Source organism: Pleurodeles waltl, chromosome 2_2, assembly GCF_031143425.1.
Source record: "Pleurodeles waltl isolate 20211129_DDA chromosome 2_2, aPleWal1.hap1.20221129, whole genome shotgun sequence".
In the NCBI taxonomy this organism is placed as follows: domain Eukaryota; kingdom Metazoa; phylum Chordata; class Amphibia; order Caudata; family Salamandridae; genus Pleurodeles; species Pleurodeles waltl.
The window spans coordinates 233,818,151-233,844,319 of record NC_090439.1 but is presented as its reverse complement, the minus strand read 5'-3'; the positions used below and the strand labels follow the sequence as shown (position 1 = coordinate 233,844,319).

The 26,169-nt window shown below is 48.5% G+C and overlaps 1 protein-coding gene across 1 annotated transcript in view; it reads right to left on the bottom strand.

Moving 5' to 3' along the window:
• Positions 1 to 26,169, bottom strand: part of ICE1 (interactor of little elongation complex ELL subunit 1) — a 372,154-nt gene that overhangs the window by 305,445 nt on the left and 40,540 nt on the right. Inside the window, exons 4-5 of the mRNA XM_069219700.1 lie at positions 11,560 to 11,578; positions 10,909 to 11,020 (exon numbers count right to left, since the gene is read on the bottom strand). Coding sequence (XP_069075801.1) covers positions 10,909 to 11,020; positions 11,560 to 11,578 — 131 coding nt within the window. The remainder of the gene's footprint in view (positions 1 to 10,908; positions 11,021 to 11,559; positions 11,579 to 26,169) is intronic.

The window sequence follows — 26,169 nt, the reverse complement described above, 5'->3', positions numbered from 1 at the left end:
TTGACAGACCGCCAAGACACTCTCCTCTATTATATATTTGAAGTAAATTCAACCTTTAGTATTAGTTCCCTACATACAAATAATCATTTACAAATGCATATTATTTTACTTTGACCTGTTCTCCAAAACGTTGGAACTTGCAAATATATATCTGTCTTAGCACTGCCATTTGCACTGGTCACACGTCTTGAATCTGCTCACACTGTATTCAAAATTATTTAGATTTGTGCCTTGGGAGCATCATACCACAGCTGTCTACAAAGTGCAATGAGTTATCACTATGACGCAGGGTAAGCATTATCATGAGATGCATGCTTGCACTATCCTATTGATTTCCATAATGATTAAAAAAAAAACACACCATGGTAGCAGATGTATGTACCATTACGTAGCTGACAGCACAATAGATCAAGAATTACATTAGGTTAGATTAGGTCTCCATCTTTCAGAAACAACTCAGGATGTCATTCCAAGTCTGGGGGTTTTGAGACCGCCAGACTCGGGGTGGCTATCGGACCATCGCGGTAGTGGTGGTCCGATCCACCACATTCTGACCTCGGCTGATCCGCTGCGGTCATACCGCCGACACCGCCAGGCTGCAGTAAGCCTCCAGCCTGGCGGTCCCGACAGTTGTAATTCACCAGGGCAGCGCTGCTTCCGGATTACGAGTCCCATTCTGCCAGCCTTTCCATGGTTGTTTACATCGCTGTGGAAAAGCTGGCAGAATGGGGATGCCTGGGGCCCCCATGCACAGCCTGTTACGCATTTCACTGCTCAAATTATAAGCAGTGGAAATGTGCAATGGGTGCTGCTGCAGCCACTGCACCACCAAATTGGCGCTGCCTTGATTCCGAGCCAGCGTCAATGTTAAGGCCCTCTTCACCGCAGGACCGGCCCTGCTGTGAACTTGTAAAAGGGCTGGTGGTGTCCTGGAGGCACCAGCGGTCAGGTGGCAGGTTGAGTTTGGCGGGCGGCCTCCCCCGCCCACCAAACTCAGAATGACCCCCCTCAGTGTGGGGTTCTCGGATTCCATTATTGATTCACTGGGGGTCCCTGGGTTCCAGTATTAATAAAGTGGGAGTCCACAGAAGTCAAAAGGTTGGGCACCACTGTGCTAAATCATTGTAGAAAAGATAACTAGCACTGGGAGCGTGAAGTATTTAATAAACAAGCACAAGACTAACAATTTACAGTCCAATGGGTGCTGTAAGGAAATGCCTTCCTTGGCATGGTTACCCCTTGACTTTTTGCCTGTTGTTTGTGCTAGTTATGACAAGCTGTGAGGCAGTGTGCATGTGCTGAGTGAGGGGTCTCCAGGGTGGCATAAGAGATGCTGCAGCCCTTAGAGACCTTCCCTGGCATCAGGGCCCCTGGTACCAGTTACAAGGGACTTATCTGAGTGCCAGGGCTGTGCCAATTGTGGAAGCAATGGTACAGTTTAGGGAAAGAACACTGGTGCTGGGGCCTGGTTAGCAGGGTCCAAGCACACTTTCAATCAAAACTTAACATCAGCAAAGGCAAAATGTTAGGGGGTAACCATGCCAAGGAGGCATTTCCTTACAACCTCCCCCCTCCCCCAAACGAAAGGGGATGAGACTAACCTTTCACAAGAGAGTCTTCATTTTCTAAGTGGAAACACATGGAAAGGCCATCAGCATTGGCATGGGCAGTCCCAGGTCAGTGTTCCACAACAAAGTCCATTCCCTGTAGGGCTATGGACCACCTCAACAGTTTAGGGCTTTCTCCTTTCATTTGCATTAGCCATCTGAGAGGTCTGTGGTCAGTTGGAACTATTAAGTGAGAACCAAAAAGGTATGGTATCAACTTCTTCAGGGACCAGACCACCGCAAAGGCCTCCCTCTCAATGGCACTCCAACGCTGTTCCCTGGGGAGTAACCTCCTGCTAATAAAATCAACAGGCTGGTCAAGGCCATCATCATTTGTTTGGGACAGGACTGCTCCTATTCCATGTTCAGAGGCATCTGTCTGCACAATGAACTGCTTAGAGTAATCTGGAGCTTTCACAACTAGTGCTGTGCACATTGCTTGCTTCAGGGTGTCAAAGGCCTTTTGACAGTCCATGGTCCAGTTAACTTTATTAGGCATTTTCTTGGAGGTAAGTTCTGTGATGGGTGTCACTACTGATCCATATCCCTTCATAAACCTCCTATAGTACCCAGTCAAGCCAAGGAATGCCCTGACTTGAGTCTGGGTTTTTAGAGCTACCCAGTCCAGAATAGTCTGGATCTTGGGTTGAAGTGGCTGAACTTGGCCTCCACCTATAAGATGTCCCAAGTAAACCACAGTACCCTGCCCTATCTGACATTTAGATGCCTTGATAGAGAGGCCTGCAAAACCTTCCTCAGGTGGACCAGGTGATCCTGCCAGCTGGAGCTAAAGACAGTAATATCATCAAGATAAGCTGCACTAAAAGGACTCCAAGCCAGCAAGGACTTGATTCACCAACCTTTGGAAGATGGCAGGGGCATTCTTTAAGCCAAAGGGCATCACAGTAAACTGGTAGTGCCCATCAGGTGTAGAGAATGCTGTTTTCTCTTTTGCTCCTGGTGCCATTCTTATTTGCCAGTACCCTGGTGTTAAGTCAAAAGTACTTAAGTATTTGGCAGCACCCAATTTGTCAATCAGCTCATCTGCCCTTGGAATGGGGTGAGCATCTGTATTGGTGACAGAATTGAGTCCTCTGTAGTCCACACAGAACCTCATCTCTCTCTTACCATCTTTTGTGTGAGGTTTGGGGACCAAGACCACTGGGCCAGCCCAGGGACTGTCAGAGTGCTCAATCACTCCCAAGTTATGACTGAAAGTGTGCTGGGACCCTGCTAACCAGGCCCCAGCACCAGTGTTCTTTCCCTAAACTGTACCTTTGCTTCCACAATTGGCACAGACCTGGCACTCAGATAAAACCCTTGTAACTGGTACTCCTGGTACCAAGGGCCCAGATGCCACGGAAGGTCTCTAGGGGCTGCAGCATGTATTATGTCACCCTGGGGACCCCTCACTCAGCACATGCACACAGCCTCACAGCTTGTGTGTGCTGGTGGGGAGAAAATGACTAAGTCGACATGGCAATCCCCTCAGAGTTCCATGCCAACCTCAAACTGCCTGTGACATAGGTAAGTCACCCCTCTAGCAGGCCTTACAGCCCTACAGCAGGGTGCACTACACCACAAGTGAGGGCAAATGTGCATGAGCACTATGCCACTACAGTATCTAAGCAAAACCTTAGACATTGTAAGTGCTGGGTAGCCATAAAGAGCATATGGTCTGGGAGTTTGTCAAATACGAACTCCACAGTTCCATAATGGCTACACTGAAATCTGGGAAGTTTAGTATCAAACTTCTCAGCACAATAAATGCACACTGAAGCCAGTGTGCAATTTATTGTAACACACACCCAGAGGGCATCTTAGAGATGCCCCCTGAATACCAATCCGACTTCTATTGTAGGCTGACCAGTTTCTACCAGCCAGCCGCACACCAGACATGTGGCTGGCCACATGGGGAGAGTGCCCTTGTCACTCTGTGTCCAGGAACAAAGCCTGTACTGGGTGGAGGTGCTTCTCACCTCTTCCTGCAGGAACTGTAACACCTGGCGGTAAGCCTTAAAGATTCATGCCTTTTGTTACAGCTCCCCAGGGCATCCCAACTAGTGGAGATGCCTGCCCCTCCGGCCACTGCCCCCACTTTTGGCGGCAAGGCTGGAGGAGATCATGAGAAAAACAAGAAGGAGTCACCCACCAGCCAGGACAGCCCCTAAGAAGTCCTGAGCTTAGGTGACCCCTGCGCCTTTAGAAATCCTCCATCCTGAGATTAGAGGATTCCCCCAATAGGATTAGGGATGTGCCTACCTCCCCTCAGGGAAGAGGCACAAAGAGGTTGTAGCCACCCTCCAGAACAGTAGCCACTGGCTACCGGCCCACAGACCTAAACACACCCCTAAATTTAGTATTCACGGGCACCCCAGAACCCAGGAAATCAGATTCCTGCAACCTGAAACAAGAAGGACTGCTGATCTGAAAGCCCTGCAGAGACGTCGGAGACAACTGCTTTGGTCCCAGCCCTACCGGTCTGTCTCCTGACTCAAAGAAAACTGCAATAGCGACGCATTGAACAGGGACCAGCGACCTCTGAAGCCTCAGAGGACAGCCCTGAACCAAAGGACCAAGAAACTCCAGTGAACAGCAGCTCTGTTCAAATCCAGCAACAACTTTGCAACTTTCTTGCAACTTTCTAAGACCTCACTCTTCCCGCCGGAAGCATGCGACTTCACCCTCTGCACCCGATGCCACGGCTTGAGCTCCAAAGAACCAACACTACAGGGAGGACTCCCAGGCGACTGCGACCATGTGAGTAGCCCGAGACGACCACCCTGGAACCCCACAGCTATGCATGCAGAGAGAATAATGAGGCTCCCCCTGACGGCGACTGCCTGTAACAAGGAACCTGACGCCTGGACCAAGCACTGCACTCGCAGCCCCCAGGACCAGAAGGAACCTTACTTCAGTGCAGGAGTGACCGCCAGGCGACCCTCTGCCTAGCCCAGTCAGTGGCTGGCCCGAGAAGCCCCCAGTTCCCTGCCTGCACGCTAGAGTGACCCTCGGGTCTCTCCATTGATTCCTATTCTAAACCAGACGCCTGCATTCCACACTGCACCCGGCCACCCCTGTTCCGCTGAGGGTGTGTTTTGTGTGCCTACTTGTGTCCCACCCAGTGCTCTACAAAACCCCCCTGGTCTGCCCTCCTAGGACGCGGCTACTTACCTGCTGGCAGACCGGAACCGGGAGCACTCCTGTTCTTCATAGGCACCTATGTGTTTTGGGCTCCTCTTTGAACTCTGCACCTGACCGGCACCGTGCTGCTGTTGTGGTAACTTTGGGGTTGTCTGGAACCCCCAACGGTGGGTTGCCTATGCCCAGGAACTTGAAAGTGCCTCACTTACCTGAAAAACTAACCATTATTTACCTCCCCAGGAACGGTTGATTTTTGTACTGTGTCCACTTTTAAAATAGCTTATTGCCATTTTAACTAAAACTGTGTATATTACTGCTCTAATTCAAAGTTCCTAACTTACCTGTGTGGAGTACCTTGCATTTTATGTATTTACTTCAAATCTTGAACTTGTGGTTCTAAAAATAAATTAAGAAAATATATTTTTCTATATAAAAACTATTAGCCTGGAGTTAAGTCTGAGTGTGTGTTCCTCATTTATTGCCTGTGTGTGTACAACAAATGCTTAACAATACCCTCTGATAAGCCTACTGCTTGACCACACTACCACAAAATGGAGCATTAAAGTTATCGGATTTTGCCACTATCTTACCTCTAAGGGGAACACTTGGACTCTGTGCACACTATCTCTCACTTTGAGATAGTATATACAGAGCCAACTTCCTACAAGCAGTAAAATGCCTCATAATGTCTCGTAAGTTCAGAGTGGATTTCATTCCCCGCCGCCGAGCGGAGTTCTGTCATAGGGCTGCGGTCTTGTTCCTGTCGGATCAGCCAGGCTAACAGTTTACCCGATCTATCAGCAGAAGCATGTGCGCGTGCTGGGTGGGCTGCATAATTTAAACAACGTAATCTCTCTAAAAGGGATACATGTTCTGCCCGGGCAGATAATTGTGCAGTTTCTAAAGGGTGCTGGGTAGCGTACTGTTCGTTTTGCATCAGGGTTCGTTCCACTTTAATTAGGTTGTTCTCAATAGATTTACGCAAGTTCCATTGCATACCCATACAGTGGCCCCTAATGAAGACTTTAAATGCTTCCCATTCGATCCAGCCAGAAGACGCCGTGCCAGTGTTATGTTAGCAATATCCAACAACGCCCTAAATGCAGTGTCCTCCAGCAGCTCCAGGGGAAGTCTCCAGGTAGGAACGCTCAACGGAGATATGTCCCTTCCCAAGTGCAGAAATTGCGGATTGTGGTCCGAGTGAGTGCGTGCCAAGTAGTCAGTTTCTAGTACTGTAGGATATAAGTTAGTTGTGCATAGAATTCTATGGAGACGAACATGCAGTTGGTGTGGAGTGGAAAAATACAAGTAGACTCTCGCATTAGCATTACGGTGGTGCCAAATGTCTAATAGATGGCAGTTCTGGAGCCAGTTGCTTAGTGCACGTGCAGCCACCACAGTAGGTAGTGGGCGGGTGGGGGGTTAAATCGGTCCAAACAAGGGTCCGATACACTATTAAAATCACCTCCTAATAACCAGGGAAGCTCACTCCAACGTGAAAGCTGGTTAGATAAAGAATGGAAGAATGAGGTCTGATCTGTGTTTGGTGCTTATATGGAACCCAGCACCAGCGAGCGGACAGCAAGGCATCCCCGCACCAGGGTATATCACCCCTGCGCATCAATAATTTGGTCTTCTGCCACAAAGGGGGTGCCTTGTCTGATCCAAATAAAGGCTCCTCTGGCACAGGAAGAATAACCTGTTGCACAGAGTTGCCCTCTCCATCGCCGCTGTAATCTAGTCACCTCGGGTTGTGCGAGGTGTGTTTCCTGGAAAAGCGCTATATGAATTGAGCGTCTTTTAAGATATGAGTATATGGAATATCTGTGTGCCGGCATATGTATGCCTTGCACATTTCATGTAAAGAAGGTAAAGGGGTTCATGGTGGGTCATTGTGGTGATAATGTCCAATTGTCCGACCACTGTGATGTTGTGTTGACAGCGACGAAGTTCCCGCGGGCCAGCAGGCAAAAGGATCCCAGACTCCATACAAAAACAAACAAATAGAATACCATTACAGCAGAGGGACAACTGGTATCTGCCCAAACTAAGCAACTCATGGAGTTGGCAAAACAGGTTTAAGTAAGAGTTCTCCGCTGTAAGATGGGCAAGTCGAGGTGTGTTCGATTGAAATTAGGACAATGCCCCATGTCCAGCATAAACACAGGGGGGCCAATAGCAGCAGAATATGGCTGTGTGTAGAGGAGACATAGGGCGAGGCGCCGTTCAAGGAACTTCCACCAGTCACTGGGGATGCCAAAGCCGGGTTATCCGCCGGGTCGCAAGAAGACAGCAGACACACCATTTAGGCAGTTGAGAACTGCAACAGTTTGGAACTTCCCATGTCTCTCGTGTGGTACCGCTGCGAATCAAAGGCCGTCAGATATGAGTCGGTGTGCTAGGTTTAGAGCAAGTCGTCTGTTGTCGGCGGTGTCACTGCGGGGTGAGGGGAGGATCCCACTTCAGATGAGGTTTCGAGGGAGGAAACATTCTCTTCATTAAACTGCGAAAGCTCTGCTTCGGCATCCAAGATAATTGTTAGAGCATTAATTGCTGCTGTAGATTGCAGTGCACAGCGACGTTCTTGTATGATTTGCTCCAGATCGGGGACATGTTTCACCTCTCTCGGGGCTGCCACTTACTTTCTTCGTCTTCTCCTTTTGCAGGAGTTCAAACCCCGCATTGGTGGTGATTTAGCTTCTCTGTCGCACCTACTGATCCGGTTTGTGGATTCCAGCCATTCACAGGCTGCCTCTAATGTGGCAAAAAAGTGTATCTTGCCCTCGGTAGCTACTCGAAGTCTGGTTGGAAATAGGAGGGAGTATGACAAGCTAAGGGCATGGAGTTTGCGTTTCAAAGGAAGAAATGAGGCAGTCTCTCTTTGTACAGCAATCGTATAGTCTTGGAATAGCATGACCTGGGCGTTATCCACTCAGATCGCTGGGAGCGATCTGACCACTGGAAGGATAATACCTCTATCTGCGTAGTGGAGTAGGCAAAGCAGAAGAGGACGCGGGGCAGGACCCGGTGGCCGAGTCCTAGTAGGGACCCTGTGAGCTTGTTCCACAGCAAAGAAAGGTGTAAGGGAACCCTCTGGGACCCCTTCCTGGAGCCAGGATCGAGAGTAGGTGACCTCATCTCTGCACCTTCTGGGAGACCTACAACTTGAATATTATTCCTCCTGGTACGCCCTTCAGCATCCTCAACGCGATGCTCCAGCACATCTTTCTGGTCCAGTGCTTTCTGTAGTGAAGACTCCAGCTGTTGCATCTTAGGTGCCAAATCATGAAGCTTGCCCTCCAGTGTGCGTGTTTTGTCTGCTAGGTTGCGGTGGTCCACATGGAGCAAGGTGAGGTCGCTGGCCACCTTATCAATTTTGCCCTACAGTGAAGTATGAGCTTGTTCTAAAGAGGTGCCTATGTGTTCCACAGCCGCTAGTACAGCATCTAATTTGTGGCGATCCGGGTGTAGGGTCTCCGACAATTGCTTAGTTCCAGTCCCCGAACAAAGGCGTCCTTCACCCGCCATTCTTTATTCCAAGGGAGACTGCGTGGATTGGCGCAGATCACTACCTCAGGTGCCAGTCCGATTTCAATTAGCAGGTGTGTGGGAGGCCCGCTTGCATGCGCCACCTGGTGAAGTAGGCACAGCAGCACAAGCAGCCTCCCCCTCCGCTACAAACACGCTGCCGGGGGAGATGACTGGCAAGTGTTCCGGTTACAAATGGTGGAAGCGTACGACTGGATCAGCACAAATGGACATGCCTCAGGAGGAAGCAATCAGATAAAGCAGAGTTACTCTCTTTTACCATAGGTTAATGCACCACAATGTTCATATACGGACAAGTCGCTTAATGGCCACTCCTGTGGCACATGGCCGCAGTGCTTGATCGCTCCAGCACGTACAATTCACCTTTTGGGGGGGGGGGGGGGGGGGGGAGGAAGAGTGGGGAGGGTGGTTAGCCAAACAAGGTAAAGGTCACTCTTCTCTCCCGTAGCTCCGTACACTTCGATGTCCTCCTGTAGTATCAACTGCAGAGCCCATATTCAGGATTGCTGTCCATTTCATATGACAGAGGTCCAATTAACTGTTGATGAGTGGGGGTGGGTCACCACCCCGACAGGGCCTAGTGACTTATCACAGCTATCCCCTCGCGGCCAGTGCTGCTTGTCTCACATCATACGGGATCGGTAGTACGAGCGTTGAGTTTCTGCTCTTTCGGGTCCTTTACATTTGGGTGTTGCCGAGTAGGTAGCTCCCAGCAGTGCGTCCCGCAAGCTGGCGGCTTTGGCGTTATCCCAGATGCTCCCCCAACATCTCCGAGCGGGACAACTCACTCCTGGGGGGTCCCATCTGGAGGTGCACGAGTCAGCTGCTGGACATCACCCCTCCCCCCCACCCCTTGGCTTGCAGGCCACACCCCCCTTGACTGACAGTGATATTCTGAAGTTTGCGATTTTGGAATTTTGGAAGCAATACGAAGATTTTGTTGGCATAATCTACTTCTGGGGTCCCAAGGTCATTAGAGGCTTGACCCTTATGGAGTTGAAAAAAACCGTTTGCAAAGTTCTTATGATGTGGAAGGTGAACTCCATCACATTACGGACCGGACCTTCAAGAGAGTCTGGAGTCCACTGTCACAGCCACATTTTTTACCTATGTGGATGGGACAGGAGAAGATCCATTAACATTATGCCAGTCTGTGGTTAGACTGCAGTTTTTCAATTGTCAATGGGTAAAGAATTCAGTTTTAGAGGGACTTAGTTTCAAACAGTATTTGTGTGAAAAATATTGTTTTTAAACAGTGAACATAGTCAAGTTAGGAAACCTTTTATCATGCTTGATGTGCATCTACTGGAGGCAGGACTATAAGAAACTGACATTGACATGTGGGGCTGTATCTGGCGAAAAATTCTGCTGATGACACAGATGATGGTGAGCGATATGTGAACATTTCCGGATTGATTCTGCCTCCTGTGATGCAGGTACAAGGGAGAACAATGTGAGAGTTGAAATGCTGCAATAAGCAATAGAAGCATTGAAAAAAACCTTTAACGGGTGACATTTGTAAATGGGAAAGTTCTATCTATCCTGCTATTGTGGTTAAAGTGCATATGAATGAGTTCAAGCACACAAGCTTAGAAACATAATTGTAAGACATGTCTCAGTTTCAATCATTCCTTATTAAAACACAGTACGTGTAATAATAACATTTCACATTATGTAATATTCTCAAATGTACGTACTGTAAATATGGTTTCAATGCTGAATTTCATGCAGCTTGATAACATTTCAGGGGCAAATACATGCCCGATATGGTTATCTTATCCCCAGCACAGGTTTTATATGATAAAACTGAGGCTTAACTTAATTCATTATTTGGTTGCCTTCCCAGTGGCTGGCTCAAGAGAAACTATTTGCATCCGATGTCCCGGTTTTCAATTCAATCTATGATGCACTTTATGCTGTTCTGTAAATTGCATTCCGTGTTTCAAGGTTATTTTCTCAGGTCCATTTTAAAATGCATGCACTTTAAGTCACACATAAATGGCCTGAGGTATTTGCATTCTGCTGCCACACCCAAAGTCTGCCATGGCGTTGTGAATTTTATTAGGGGGGCCATCTTCAAATCACAGAAGTTATATAGCTCTATGGCCTGAATGTTTAGCCTGTGTTTAATGTTGCATGTTTAGGGTATATGTTTTAAATAATTATATATTGTTTCTTAACACTTTCTGTTTTATTTGAGGATAGTGGTTGCTCTGTGTTTTGTGGGCTGTACTGTTACGCATTTTTATGTCAAAGTGACTTGTTTTCCTTTTTTGATTGTGTTTTTAGGGTGGGAAACCACTTGTAAGCCTGCTTGGTTATGAAATATTTGGACAGCTTATTTTATTGATTACTATGTACAATGTCTGTTTTTTATGTTTTGCATTTTGTATTCAGATTTTAAATTTCTATTTCTTTTTGTACTTTTTATGGCCCAACTGGGACAGAATAATGTTTTTGATGATGATGTATGGACTGTTACAAACAACATTAGTTGTTCAAATCACACTATGTTTCCAATCCACTGCGTTTCACCAATATGCATTTGGATGTCATGGCATTATCAAGCAATTTTGCAGGCAAGTTTTGATTCTCCAGTTTACAGTACCTTTTTTTCTTCCAGTTCTGACTGCAATGATTCCAGTTCTCCAAGACAATGGTCATGGGTAGCAATTTTCTGTAGCATCTGTTCCAGCTGGTGACGAAGTGTACTATTTTCCCTGGAATGGAAGAGATAGTGACAATGAAATGCAAAGCTTGACAAATTAACAACCAGAAGAGAGGGGAAGGGACTAGTCTAGACAGTTGATGCTGCCAATGCATAACAAATGCATGTATTGCCATAACTGGCAAACTGACACAGACTACTATGACATCACTGTAGACAGTCCATAGGCAATTATTTTGAGTGAATTATTTTGTTTTTAGAAGGACATGCTATTTATACTGTTTGCATTTACTAAAGGGTGATGGACAGAATATGGCAGACCTAGGGAAGACCTGGAACTATTGTCTGTTGGTCAAAACAGTCATTAGTTGGTAGAATTAGGATGCATGAGAAGCCGGCATTGGTGAGCAGTGAAAGAAGCCTGGAGTAATTTGAAAAGTAAAAAGCTTACGTCATTTGGCAATCAATTTAGGAGGTTAATACATTACCACCTTTAGTAAAAACACATGGAAACTGCTACATTCAGCAACTAGCAGTGACAAAGCATTGCAGTTGGACAAAAAGAAAAACTTTTAACCAGCACACGCTTACCTTTCTGTTACCTGAAGCTGTAACATCTGATTAAAGAAAACTTGAAAAACAATTAGTTGATAACTTTTTCTTATTGAAAAAATAAAACAACATATACACAGTTCAAAGCAAAAGCAAGCATAGTGAAAGCACGTTTGAAGCTTTCCACAATGCATGGTTTCAAAATGTCACCTTTGCTAATGTTTGAGATGGATAACAAACTCCCAAAAATACTTAACATCTTAAGATAATTTCGGAAATAAAGTAAAAGGATGTTCCACCGCATTTAAAAAAAAAACTATAATTTTTTACTTGAGCCACAGGCAGATGCCATATTTAGATAATAAAATTCAGCCTTCGTTCCTTTTCCATAGAGACCTCAGAACACAATACAAAAATGTACTGAAAAAGATATGAATCCTTGTTTCAAAGCATTATTGTTTTGAATTTATTTGTGAAAAGACAAGCTAACAATTCCAAAGCACACCAAATTGTATCACTTGTTTGAAAGCTCTTTAAACCCAATAGGACATTCTTCCTTTACAAAGAAATAGTACTTTCTAACAGCTATTACAAGTTGGTAAACCGATAATTTACAAGGCGAATGGTAAACCTTTTAATGATTTACTTTTTATCTACATAAACGTGCATGCAAGATCTGCGCTGCTTTCACTGGATAACTTCTTCCACATGGACATCCCGACAACCTGCATGACATGCCAATTAGAAAGTACTTTTGTCATGGACATAGCGAAAAGCTCCTTCGGGGAATATGTGATACAAGCTAATTTGGAAGAATCTTGGTTACTGCCCTTTAAAAAAAAAAAAAAAAAAAAAAAATTGACTTGAATATTTCGATGATGCAAGTTACTGTTCTGTTACAAACATTGCCATGATACAGTGACAGAACTCAGGCGGAGTAAAATTTTATACGTAATGACAAGAGGTCAGACTTCCACCACTATATGAAATGAAGACTTCCAATTACTCTCTGCTGTTTTTGACACCTTTGACCAGGCACTCATGCTGGATAGGTTATCAAGGGTGGCTAACAATGCCCCTCCTGAACTGCAGGCAGCCCTTCTCATAACAAAGTAGGGCTAACGGAGGGCGAAATGCGGCAAGAATTAGCACAGTGCTCTGTGGAATGCTACATGGAACATGCTCATCCTCACTTAATAATGAAGAGTAGTTGTCCAGCTTGAAGAGTTTTCTGGATTTACCTGCTTTGCATTATTCTGCCATCTAGTGGCTGAGGACCGGAATTTTTCAAGTTACGTACATAAATGCACTTTTGCCGATAGGTGAAAAGTCGGGTTAGGAGTTTACAACGCTATCAGCTCTAACATGAGCAAATGCGAGACCCATTGCATTGCAAATGTATTTTTATTTTTTGCTGGGTGTTGTCAGTCTGCACCATTTGTTGTTTGGACATTCCTACTGTGTCGTCAGATCCTCTCCCCTGAAACGCTATTGTAGATTGCCATCTTTATATTCTTTTTTTTTTTATCATTCTGCCTCATTTTTTGAGGAGGTGGGTGGGTCGCTTGTGAATTCACAAAAATCTTCAAGCTGCAAAATTACTCCTACAGGTAAGTAACCATTTTCGTTTTGCAGCATGAATCGTTTCATGATTCACATGCTTTGCATACATTTTGTTGAGGTTTTCTTCATTGTGGTGGTTGGGTTGGAGATGAGGTAAGATTTGTAAACAAATGCTTCAGTAACTTTTGACCCATCCCAGCCTCTTTATTAAACTAAATATTAATTCAATAGTTGTAAGGAAATGCCTCCTTGGCATGGTTACCCCCTGACTTTTTGCCTTTGCTGATGCTATGTTTTGATTTGGAAGTGTGCTGAGGCCTGCTAACCAGGCCCCAGCATTCTTTCCCTAACCTGTACTTTTGTTTCACAATTGGCACACCCTGGCATCCAGGTAAGTCCCTTGTAACTGGTACCCCTGGTACCAAGGGCCCTGATGCCAGGGAAGGTCTCTAAGGGCTGCAGCATATCTTATGCCACCATGGGGACCCCTCACTCAGCACAGACACACTGCTTGCCAGCTTGTGTGTGCTGGTGAGGACAAAACGAATAAGTCGAGATGGCACTCCCCTCAGGGTGCCATGCCAACCTCACGCTGCCTATGCAGTATAGATAAGTCACCCCTCTAGCAGGCCTTACAGCCCTAAGGCAGGGTGCACTATACCATAGGCGAGGGCACCAGTGCATGAGCACTATGCCCCTACAGTGTCTAAGCCAAACCTTAGACATTGTAAGTGCAGGGTAGCCATAAGAGTATATGGTCTGGGAGTCTGTCAAACGAACTCCACAGCACCATAATGGCTACACTGAAAACTGGGAAGTTTGGTATCAAACTTCTCAGCACAATAAATGCACACGGATGCCAGTGTACATTTTATTGTAACATACACCCCAGAGGGCACCTTAGAGGTGCCCCCTGACACCTTAACCAACTACCCGTGTAGGCTGACTGGTTTTAGCAGCCTGCCACACTCGAGACATGTTGCTGGCCACATGGGGAGAGTGCCTTTGTCACTCTGTGGCTAGTAACAAAGCCTGTACTGGGTGGAGATGCTTATCACCTCCCCCTTGCAGGACTGTAACACCTGGCGGTGAGCCTCAAAGGCTCACCCCCTTTGTTACAGCACGACAGGGCATTCCAGCTAGTGGAGTTGCCCGCCCCCTCCGGCCACGGCCCCACTTTTGGCGGCAAGGCCGGAGGAGATAATGAGAAAAACAAGGAGGAGTCACTGACCAGTCAGGACAGCCCCTAAGGCAACCTGAACTGAAGTGACTCTGACTTTTAGGAATCCTCCATCTTGCAGATGGAGGATCCCCCCCCAATAGGGATTGGAATGTGACCCCCTCCCCTTGGGAGGAGGCACAAAGAGGGTGTACCCACCCTCAGGGCTAGTAGCCATTGGCTACTGCCCTCCCTGACCTAAACACACCCCTAAATTATGTATTTAGGGGCTCCCCTGAACCTAGGAACTCAGATTCCTGCAACCTAAGAAGAAGAGGACTGCTGAGCTGAAAAACCCTGCAGAGAAGACGGAGACACCAACTGCTTTGGCCCCAGCTCTACTGGCCTGTCTCCCCCCTTCGGAAGAAAACTGCTCCAGCGACGCTTTCCCCAGGACCAGCGACCTCTGAAGCCTCAGAGGACTGCCCTGCTCTAGAAGGACCAAGAAACTCCCGAGAACAGCGGCCCTGTTCACCAAAGACTACAACTTTGTTTCCAAAGAAGCTACTTAAAGACAACTGCATTTCCCGCCAGCAACTCTGCACCCGACGCCCCCGGCTCGACTTGTGGAGAACAAACACTTGAGGGAGGACTCCCTGGCGACTACGAGACCGTGAGTAGCCAGAGTTGCCCCCCTGAGCCCCCACAGCGACACCTGCAGAGGGAATCCCGAGGCTCCCCTTGACCGCGACTGCCTGACTCTCAGATCCCAACGCCTGGAACAGACCCTGCACCCGCAGCCCCCAGGACCTGAAGGATCGGAACTCCAGTGCAGGAGTGACCCCCAAGAAGCCCTCTCCCTTGCCCAGGTGGTGGCTACCCCGAGGAGCCCCCCACTTGCCTGCATCGATGAAGAGACCCCTTGGTCTCCCATTGATTCCAATTGAAAACCCGACGTGTGTTTGCACACTGCACCCGGCCGCCCCCGTGCTGCTGAGGGTATACTTTCTGTGCTAACTTGTGTCCCCCCCGGTGCCCTACAAAACCCCCCTGGTCTGCCCTCCAAAGACGCGGGTACTTACCTGCTGGCAGACTGGAACCGGGGCACCCCCTTCTCCATTGAAGCCTATGCGTTTTGGGCACCACTTTGAACTCTGCACCTGACCGGCCCTGAGCTGCTGGTGTGGTAACTTTGGGGTTGCTCTGAACCCCCAACGGTGGGCTACCTTAGACCCAAACTTGAACCCCGTAGGTGGTTTACTTTCCTGCAAGAACTAACAATTACTTACCTCCCCTAGGAACTGTAAAAATTGCACTGTCTAGTTTTAAAATAGCTATATGTGTTTTATTTGAAAAGTATATATGCTATTGTGATTATTCAGAGTTCCTAAAGTACTTACCTGCAATACCTTTCATGCAAAGTATTACATGTAGAATTTGAACCTGTGGTTCTTAAAATAAACTAAGAAAATATATTTTTCTATACAAAAACCTACTGGCCAAGAATTGTCTCCGAGTGTGTGTTCCTCATTTATTGCCTGTGTGTATGTACAACAAATGCTTAACACTACTCCTTTGATAAGCCTACTGCTCGACCACACTACCACAAAATAGAGCATTAGTATTATCTCTTTTTGCCACTATCTTACCTCTAAGGGGAACCCTTGGACTCTGTGCATACTATTCCTTACTTTGAAATAGTGCATACAGAGCCAACTTCCTACATTGGTGGATCAGCGGTGGGGTACAAGACTTTGCATTTGCTGGACTACTCAGCCAATACCTGATCACACGACAAATTCCAAAAATTGTCATAAGAAATAGATTTTTGCAATTTGAGCTATTTTTCTAAATTCTTAAAAGTCCTGCTAGGGCCTTGTGTTAGTCCCTGTTTAGCATTTCTTTTAGAGTTTAAAAGTTTTGTGAAAGTTTGAATTAGATTCTAGAACTAGTTTTAGATTCTTAAAAAGTATTCCAACTTTTAGAAACATAATGTTTAGTGCAGAGATGAATGTGGAGGAACTCGACCTCACACCTTACCTCTATCTTAAGATGAGGGAGCTAAGGTCACTCTGCAACCTAAAGAAAATCACAATTGGCTCAAGACCCTCCAAACTACAGCTCCAGGAGCTTTTGGCAGAGTTTGAAAAAGCCAACCCCTCTGAGGATGAAAACCCAGAGGAGGATGTTAGTGACCTGGAGGAGAATTCCCACCTTCCAGTCCTAACTAGGGAACCCAGGGACCCTCAATCCCGGATTCCAACTGTGATATTCAGAGATGCTGCTTCCCTCACAGGAGGGAATAGCACCTCTGAAATCACTGAGGATAGCCTCAGTGAAGAGGACCTCCTGCTAGCCAGGATGGCCAAAAGATTGGCTTTGGAAAGACAGATCCTTGCCATAGAAAGGAAAAGACAAGAGATGGGCCTAGGTCCCATCAATGGTGGCAGCACCATAAATAGGGTCAGAGATTCTCCTGACATGTTGAAAATCCCTAAAGGGATTGTAACTAAATATGAAGATGGTGATGACATCACCAAATGGTTCACAGCTTTTGAGAGGGCTTGTGTAACCAGAAAAGTAAACAGATATCACTGGGGTGATCTCCTTTGGGAAATGTTCACTGGAAAGTGTAGGGATAGACTCCTCACACTCTCTGGAAAAGATGCAGAATCTTATGACCTCATGAAGGGAACCCTGATTGAGGGCTTTGGATTCTCCACTGAGGAGTATAGAATTAGATTCAGGGGGGCTCAAAAATCCTCGAGCCAGACCTGGGTTGATTTTGTGGACTAATCAGTGAAAACACTGGATGGTTGGATTCAAGGCAGTGGTGTTAATGATTATGATGGGCTGTACAATTTATTTGTGAAAGAACACCTATTAAGTAATTGTTCAAATGATAAACTGCATCAGCATCTGGTAGACCTAGGACCAATTTCTCCCCAAGAATTGGGAAAGAAGGCGGACCATTGGGTCAAGACTAGGGTGACCAAGACTTCCACAGGGGGTGACCAAAAGAAAGGGGTCCCAAAGCCTCCCCAGGGGAAGAGTGTTGAGACATCCAAAAACAAAAATAGTAAATAGTCTTCTTCAGACCCCCAAAAACCTGCACAGGAGGGTGGGCCCAGAGCATCTTCACAAAACAATTTTGGGTACAAGGGTAAAAACTTTGATCCCAAAAAGGCCTGGTGTCGTAGCTGTAATCAGCCTGGACACCAAACTGGAGACAAGGCCTGTCCCAAGAAAAGTAACACTTCCAACTCCACTACAGCTAACACTGGAATGGCTAGTCTCCAAGTGGGATCAACAGTGTGCCCAGAGCAAATCAGGTGTAACACTGAAGCTACATTAGTCTCTGAGGGTGGGGTGGATTTAGCCACACTGGCTGCCTGGTCTCCTAACATGCAAAAATACAGGCAGCAGCTCTTAATTAATGGGACAAGTGTACAAGGCCTGAGGGATACAGGTGCCAGTGTCACCATGGTGACAGAGAAACTGGTTTCCCCTGGTCAATACCTGGCTGGACACTTATCCAGTCACCAATGCTGACAATCAAACTAAAGTACATCCCATGGCTATGGTAACTTTAGAGTGGGGAGGGGTCAATGGCCTGAAACAGGTCGTGGTCTACTCAAATATCCCAGTAGACAGTTTGCTTGGAAATGACCTGGAGTCCTCAGCATGGGCTGAGGTAGAACTGAAAACCCATGCAGCCATGCTGGGTATCCCTGAACTGGTGTGTGTCAAGACAAGGGCACAGTGCAAGGCTCAGGGTGAAAAAGTAGAGCTGGAGCCTGGAAAAAGGGCCCAGCCTACCAAGAGGAAAGGAAAGACAACTGGGAAACCAGCTGCAACACAACAACAAAAAGAGAACCTCTCTTCTCAGGAAGAAGTTCTGCCCTCTGAGGGAACTGAGCCGATGGAGTTGGAACCTTATCAGGTTGAACTCTTAGGCCCAGGGGGACCCTCAAGGGAGCAGTTGTGTAAGGGACAAGAAACCTGTCCCTCTCTTGAAGGCCTTAGGCCGCAAGCTGCTGCAGAGTCCAATGGCAAGAAAACTGGAACACATAGGGTCTATTGGGAAGATGGACTCCTGTACACTGAGGCAAGATATCCCAAACCTGGTGCCACTAGGAGAGTGGTAGTGCCTCAGGAGTTCAGAGAGTTCATACTGACCTTAGCCCATGATATTCCTCTTGCTGGGCATTTGGGACAAACCAAAACGTGGGAGAGACTAGTCAACCACTTCTACTGGCCCAACATGTCCCAGAAAGTTAAGGAGTTTTGTGTCTCCTGCACCACCTGTCAAGCCAGTGGTAAGACAGGTGGACATCAAAAGGCCCCCCTCATTCCGCTTCCAGTGGTGGCGGTCCCCTTTGAAAGAGTGGGTGTGGACATAGTGGGTCCACTTGAACCTCCCACAGCCTCAGGGAATATGTACATACTAGTAGTAGTGGATCATGCTACTAGATATCCTGAAGCTATTCCCCTTAGGTCGACTACTGCCCCTGCAGTACCCAAGGCCCTCATTGGTATCTTTACCAGAGTGGGTTTCCCTAAGGAGGTGGTGTCTGACAGAGGTACCAACTTCATGTCAGCATACCTGAAACACATGTGGAATGAGTGTGGAGTGACTTATAAATTCACTACACCCTATCATCCACAAACTAATGGCCTTGTTGAGAGATTCAACAAGACATTAAAAGGCATGATCATGGGGCTCCCTGAGAAACTCAAAAGGAGATGGGATGTCCTCTTGCCATGTCTGCTTTTCGCTTACAGAGAGGTGCCTCAGAAGGGAGTAGGGTTCTCACCCTTTGAACTTCTGTTTGGCCACCCTGTAAGGGGACCACTAGCTCTTGTGAAAGAAGGCTGGGAGAGACCTCTTCATGAGCCTAAACAAGACATAGTGGACTATGTACTTGGCCTACGTTCAAGGATGGCAGAGTAGGGGGCGTGGCCTGCTGAGCAGCGAGATGGCCTCTCTCTGAGTGAGCTCCGCCGGCCGGACCGAAATCCTGCAATTATCCTTCACACCGGGGTGAGCCTGAGCTGCCAAGACCGGCAGAAAACGTACAGGTGGCGGTGAGGCATAAGCGGAGGTGCGATATTCCCGCCTTCCATCGCCTTGGAGGAGCTCGGGACCCGCACAGCCTGTGGGCGGACCTGGCGGAAGCGCCTGCTGGAGCTCGTTTGGGGGTGAGCCGTGACTCGAGCCCGGGGCGTGCGCTGACGGCGGGGCCTGGGCTGGAGCGGCAACGCAGTTGTGGAGGAGGCTGGGGGCCTTTGCTGGTGGTTCACGGCGGGACCCGGTGGGTCTCTCTTCACCATGGGTAAACATGATTCTAAGCAGCCGAAGCTGCACTTTGACCATAAGCGCTCCACGCGTCAGGGGGAGTTGGAGCAGGGGCCCCAGGCGGCGGAGGGGCGCGACCTGGCCGCTGACGATCATGGCGAAGATTTACGCACGCTGATGCTTGAGATGCGTTCTAGCCTCCGCAATATTGACACTAAACTGGACAACCTCACCAGTCAGTTAGACTCTGTGAAAACACAGGTGGCGACGCACGAGACGAGGTTGGACACGCTTGAGGCTCGCCAATCTGAGTTTCATGAGTTCCAAGTGGAAACGAAGGACCGGCTCCTGCATATGGACAAATTATTGGAAATAATCCGTGCGAAGAATGAGGACTTAGAAGCGCGGTCCCGGCGCAATAATCTACGCGTCACAGGGGGTCCCGGAGACCACTGCCATAACTAAAATGGAAACCTATGTCACTGAACTCTTACACGAATTGTTTGACCCTAGTCTCTCAGCGGTATTTGCGGTAGAGAGGGCGCATAGGTCGCTGGGTCAGAGGCCCCCTGTTGGAGCGCCGCCCCGGCCCATAATTGCGAGAATCTTGAACTACCAAGACCGAGATTTGATCCTTAAACTGGCAAGGGAAAAAGGTACCATCACGCACAAGGGCAATAACATCTCCTTCTACCCTGACTTCACCCCGGCTGTTCAGGCTGCCCGCCGGGAGTTTCTGCCTACAAAGCGACTTCTTCTGCAGGCGCAGATTCCGTACTCGCTCCTCTATCTGGCTAAGTTAAAGGTGTCCTTTGAGGGGTCTGCCCACATATTTACTGATGCCAAGGAGGCGATGAAGTTCGCCAAACATGTGGGACGCAAATCCGCACAACGACCCAAGGATGCTGAGGAAGCAATGGATAGCAGGCTCTGCGACAATGAGTAAACGCGGGTCCCATCTACTATATCCTGAGGGGAATGGCTCCTTTTTGTCTGTGGACTTCTATCCGCTGGAAGGGGTAGTGCACTTGTGATGCCCGGTGTTCAATCGTTGACATCTGCTATCCTAGATAGATCTAAATTATTAGGTTTTGAGTGGCTAGGATCCCCTGCAGAACTTCCGGCCACCCCGTTTCACACGGGGGAGTAGCCGGCATCGCCACACCCCCTCGGGAATGTTCCCTTGTTTATTTAAATGTCGCTTTGGGGATAGTATGGGGATGGCTACTCTACGACCCGGTTGGGGGGTTGGAGTGGGTGGGGGGGCGGTTGGTTGGGGTTTTTGTTTTGTTGTTTACTGCCAACTTTTATTGTATGCTATCTGCGTGGTGTCCTGAGCGTACAGCCTGGTCATTGTCAACATGTCTTACTGCACTTTACATAATGTGTGTGGGGAATGCCCAGAGTGGATAAAACTTTGAAATGTCTTACCTGGAATGTTCGGGGGCTCAACGACCACAGGAAGGCTAGGTTGGTACATGCATATTTGGTGCGGCACTGTGTGGATGTCTGCCTATTGCAGGAAACTCATTTGAACACCGCCCCTGCCCAAAGACTGCGTCACACCAGATGGGGGCACGTTTATTCAGCTATCTATTCCAACTATACCCGGGGGGTGGCGATACTGATACGTCGCGGGTTGGATTGACGGGAGGGCTCTGTTCAATGCGACCCAGAGGGTAGATATGTTTTGGTACAGGGCATTGTGTGCGGAGTTTCGGTGGTATTCGTGGTTGTGTATCGGCCTAATGTTGACTCCCCAGGTTTCTTCCATAACCTTTGGGGGCAAGTGAAAGCCACTGGATGCGATACAATTGTATGGGGAGGTGATTTCAATGCAGTACTGGATGACAAAGCAGATAGGAAGGGGGTAGCTCGCACATTGAATCCGTTGGCGAGTTCCGCGCTGCTGGAAATACTGCTGGATGGTGCGCTGGTTGATGTGTGGCGGGGTAGGCATGGGGACCTGAGGGAGGGCACCTGTATATCGGCTTATAGCGGCGCGTGGTCCCGTCTTGATTTCTGGCTGGTGTCGCAGGACGTCGCACTGTGGACAGCGCAGGTAGAGCACATGCCCCGCTCGTTGTCCGACCATGCACCCTGTATGTTGAGGTTACTGCTCCCTGGTGGTCCTTTTCCGGCGTTCTCGTGGCGGCTTCCGCCTCACGCATTACTTGATGATGCGTTCAAAGAGGAGATACGGACTGATATCACTGACTACTTTGAGCGCAATGTGGGATCGGTGGACAGGGAGGCGACTTTGTGGGAGGCCTTCAAGGTCGTCATCAGGGGCCAGTGTATAGCCCGACAGGCGGGTGTACTGAGGGCGATACGGGGCACCCTGGTAGCGCTGGAAGCCGATATAAAACGACTCGAACGCACTTTCTTAGAGGCTGGAGAGTCAGAGGTGCCGGGGCTGCTGAAACCCAAATTATTGGAGTACAACGAGGAGGCGATGCAGGAGGTTAAATTTCCAGGGAAATATGCGGAGGCGAGGCGGTACGGCGAGGGTGGGAGACCGGGGAAGGTCCTGGCAAATATGATTAGGCCGCCGCGTCCCGCGACGTGTATTCATGAACTGCGCACGACGGCTGGCGAGCTGCTTCATGACAAGGAGGACATTGTAGGAGCATTCTCCGAGTTTTACTCTCGTTTATATACCAACACCCAGGATGAGTGTCCGGAGGGGCTTGAATCCTTCCTGGATTCCATTGCGTTGGTGTGGTTCAATAATAACCACAGAGAATATATGGACCTCCCGATAGACGCCGGAGAGGTGGCACAATTTATCATGAGCTTGCCGCCTGACAAGGCGCCGGGACCTGATGGTCTGACAACAGCTTTCTATAAGGCGTACGTGGATGAGCTGTCGCCCCGGTTATTGGCGGTGTACGAGGAGGCCTTAGAAAAGGGGGTGTTGCCTGCCACCATGCGCGAGGCGCTGATCATCACGTTGCTGAAGCCGGATAAACCTGCTGACGATCTAAACTCCTATCGGCCCTTATCTCTGATTAATGTAGATGTGAAAATCTTGGCAAAGCTGCTTGCGAACCGGGTGCAGCCAATGTTGCCGATGATCGCACTCCCAGACCAATCCGGTTTTATACCGGGAAGAGCGACCTCCCACAACCTGCGAACGATCTTCGCCGCATTGCATTACCTACACCCTGAGGTCAGGGCTGCTGTGGTGTTTTTAGATGCCACTAAGGCCTTTGATACTCTTGAATGGCCCTATTTATTCCATATATTGGAAAGGATGGGTTTCAGTGCGCTGCTGCTTAAGAAAATTCGCCTGCTTTACACTTTGCCTACAGCCAGAGTGCGGGTAAATGGCCTGGTGTCTGAACCGTTCCCTGTCTTGCGTGGTACTAGGCAGGGGTGTCCTCTCTCCCCGCTGCTGTTTGCCATAGCTATGGAGCTGTTGGCAGCTAGGATTAGACAACATCATACTGCAAGAGGTATAGGCTTCAGTTCTAGAAACCTTCTAATATCACTATACGCGGACGATGTGACCCTTTATCTTATCAATCCTGCGGACAACTTGGATCCCATCTTGCGGGAATTTGTCCGATTTGAGGGCTTTGCGGGCATCTCCATCAACTGGTCTAAATCGGTAATCTTTCCCCTCACGGACAGCACTGCGGAGGTGTCCTCCGAATACCCCCTGCGCTGGGAGGCAGAGGAAGTCAAATATTTGGGGATTTGGATTAGCTGGAACCTTCAGGAGATCTGGAGCCTTAACTTTGGCAGGGCTATGATGTGGCTGAGCGAGAAAGTGAAATTATGGGCTTCCCTGCCCCTGTCGCTAACTGGGCGGATTGCGTTGACAAAAATGATAGTGCTACCCAAATTCCTTTATTTATTCGTCAATATACCTATACCGCTTACGTCGCACTTCTTTGCCACTCTGCGGTCCTGCCTGGTGGCGCTGGTGTGGGCAGGTGGACAGGCCAGGGTAGCGTGGGACACGCTGGCACTACCACTGCGACAGGGAGGTCTGGGTGCCCCAGATATTAAATTGTATGCCCTTTGTGCTCAGGCTCAGTTCCTGCATTTTTGGACCCACCCTGTCCCTTTTCAGCCTCACGTGGCAGTGGAACGAGATGTGGGGGCGCCCCTTCCACTTGATGTGGCGATATGCGCCAAGGCACTGCGTCCTAGAGCGGATGTAGACACAGCTGGGACGCTGCAATGGGTGTGGGAGGAGTTGCGCAGGAGGGCGGGGGTCCCATTGTTGTATGCTCCATCGCTCCCTCTGTTGCATAACCCGATGCTGCCTTGTGTGGCTGATGGGATAGCCGGTCACCTAATCGACAAGCTGCATCTTCGCACCTTTGCGGACCTCTTTCCCAATGGCAAGTTCATGCCTCCCCCGGCGCCGGAGGAGGGGGGTATGGTGCCTTTTTCCGAATTATTTTTGTACCATAAACTACGTGCGGCGTGCCGGGCACTATCCAGAGAGTTCCCTGATGCGCCGCCAGTCTTTACAGCTTTAGAGGCGGTGGTGGGCTCCCCGTCTCCCCGTAAGCTGGTAACTCGTATTTATCGCCATATGCAAAACATGGCACCGGGGGTGGCACCTAAATCTATGCTGTATTGGAACGAGGAGCTCCAACCTGAGATATCTGAGGAACAGTGGGAGTTCTGCTGTGGGCAGCTTACTGAGCTTTCGCCAAACTACAAGTTGCGTTTAATACATTTTAAATACCTGCATAGATTCTACAGAACTCCCATCAGCCTGAAAAGAATGGGGCTTAGAGAGACGGATGAATGTTGGCGATGTGGGTCTGCCTCGGCCTCTTTTCTACATATAGCATGGTCCTGCCCGAGGTTGGAGGGTTATTGGTCTCAGGTTTTTGTATTGGTAAACCAGATTGTGGGCCGCTCGGACATCCCTTCCCCTCTGCTTGGGCTACTAGGATATGTCAGAGACACTCCGCCACCATCGCGCAAGCTGCATGCATTGCTTCTACTGTTTGCTAAGCGACGGGTGGCGATCCACTTGGGTAGACGGAGGGTGCCCGAGGTGAGGGACTGGCTGGCGGATGTAACTTATGGGCACACGCAGCTAACCACGTTCTGGGAGTTACTGCCGGCTGCATCCAGGCCCCGAGACATCTGGAATCCGTTTGTGAGTTGGGCTCGGGAACATCAGAGCAGGGAATCAGAAGGAGATATTTTGAGTGAATGATCCCTGGGAGGTGGGTGGTGGTAGGGGTACATCGCACTCTTTTCCTCTCACATCACGGAGGCAATGCCTGTAACACTGGCATGACCCAGATCGCTGCCCCTGTCCTCCTCCACGGCTGCCCTCTCTATGCACTAAGGCAGAGTGTTGTGGCCCTCTGAGCTCCTGTATCCAGTCTAGTGGCTTGTAATTCCTATTGATATGGACATGATGACTATTGCTATATGTTCCTTTCTGTATGACACCTAATAGCATACTGTATGTAACACACTAATGATGATGACTGGCAGGTTTGTTGGTTGTATTCTTTTGTATCGCAAAATGTTTAATAAATTTTTTTTTTTTAAAAAGAAGGATGGCAGAGTACATGGTCAAAGGCAAGTAAAAACCTTGAGGCCAGCCAACAGCTCCAGAAGTTTTGGTATGACCAAAAGGCTGCAATGGTTGAATTTCAACCAGGGCAGAAAGTCTGGGTTTTGGAGCCTGTGGCTCCCAGTGCCCTTCAGGACAAATGGAGTGGCCCTTACCCAGTCAGGTCAGGTCACCTACCTGGTGGAACTAGGCACTAGCAGGAGCCCCAAGAGGGTGATCCATGTGAACCGCCTAAAACTCTTCCATGATAGGGCTGATGTGAATCTGTTGATGGTAACAGATGAGGACCAGGAAGCTGAGAGTGAACCTCTCCCTGATCTCCTCTCATCAAACCCTAAAGATGGCTCAGTTGATGGAGTGATCTATTCTGACACCCTCTCTAGCCAACAGCAATCCGATTGTAGGAAGGTCCTGCAACAGTTTGCTGAGCTCTTTTCCCTAACTCCTGGTCAGACACACCTGTGTACCCATGATGTGGACACAGGAGACAGCATGCCTGTCAAAAACAAAATTTTCAGACAGTCTGACCAAGTTAAGGAAAGCATCAAAGTGGAAGGCCACAAGATGCTGGAATTGGGAGTCATTGAGCACTCTGACAGCCCCTGGGCTAGCCCAGTGGTCTTAGTCCCCAGACCTCACATCAAAGATGGAAAGAGAGAGATGAGGTTTTGTGTGGACTACAGAGGACTTAATTCTGTCACCAAGACAGATGCCCATCCCATTCCTAGGGCTGATGAACTGATTGACAAATTAGGTGCTGCCAAATTCTTAAGTACCTTTGACTTAACAGCAGGGTACTGGCAAATCAAAATGGCACCTGGAGCAAAAGAAATGACAGCATTCTCCACACCTGATGGGCATTATCAGTTTACTGTTAATGCCCCTGCCACCTTCAAAAGGTTGGTGAATGAAGTCCTTGCTGGTTTGGAGTCCTTTAGTGCAGCTTATCTTGATGATATTGCTATCTTTAGCTCCAACTGGCAGGATCACCTGGTCCACCTGAAGAAGGTTTTGAAGGCTCTGCAATCAGCAGGCCTCTCCATCAAGGCATCCAAATGCCAGCTAGGG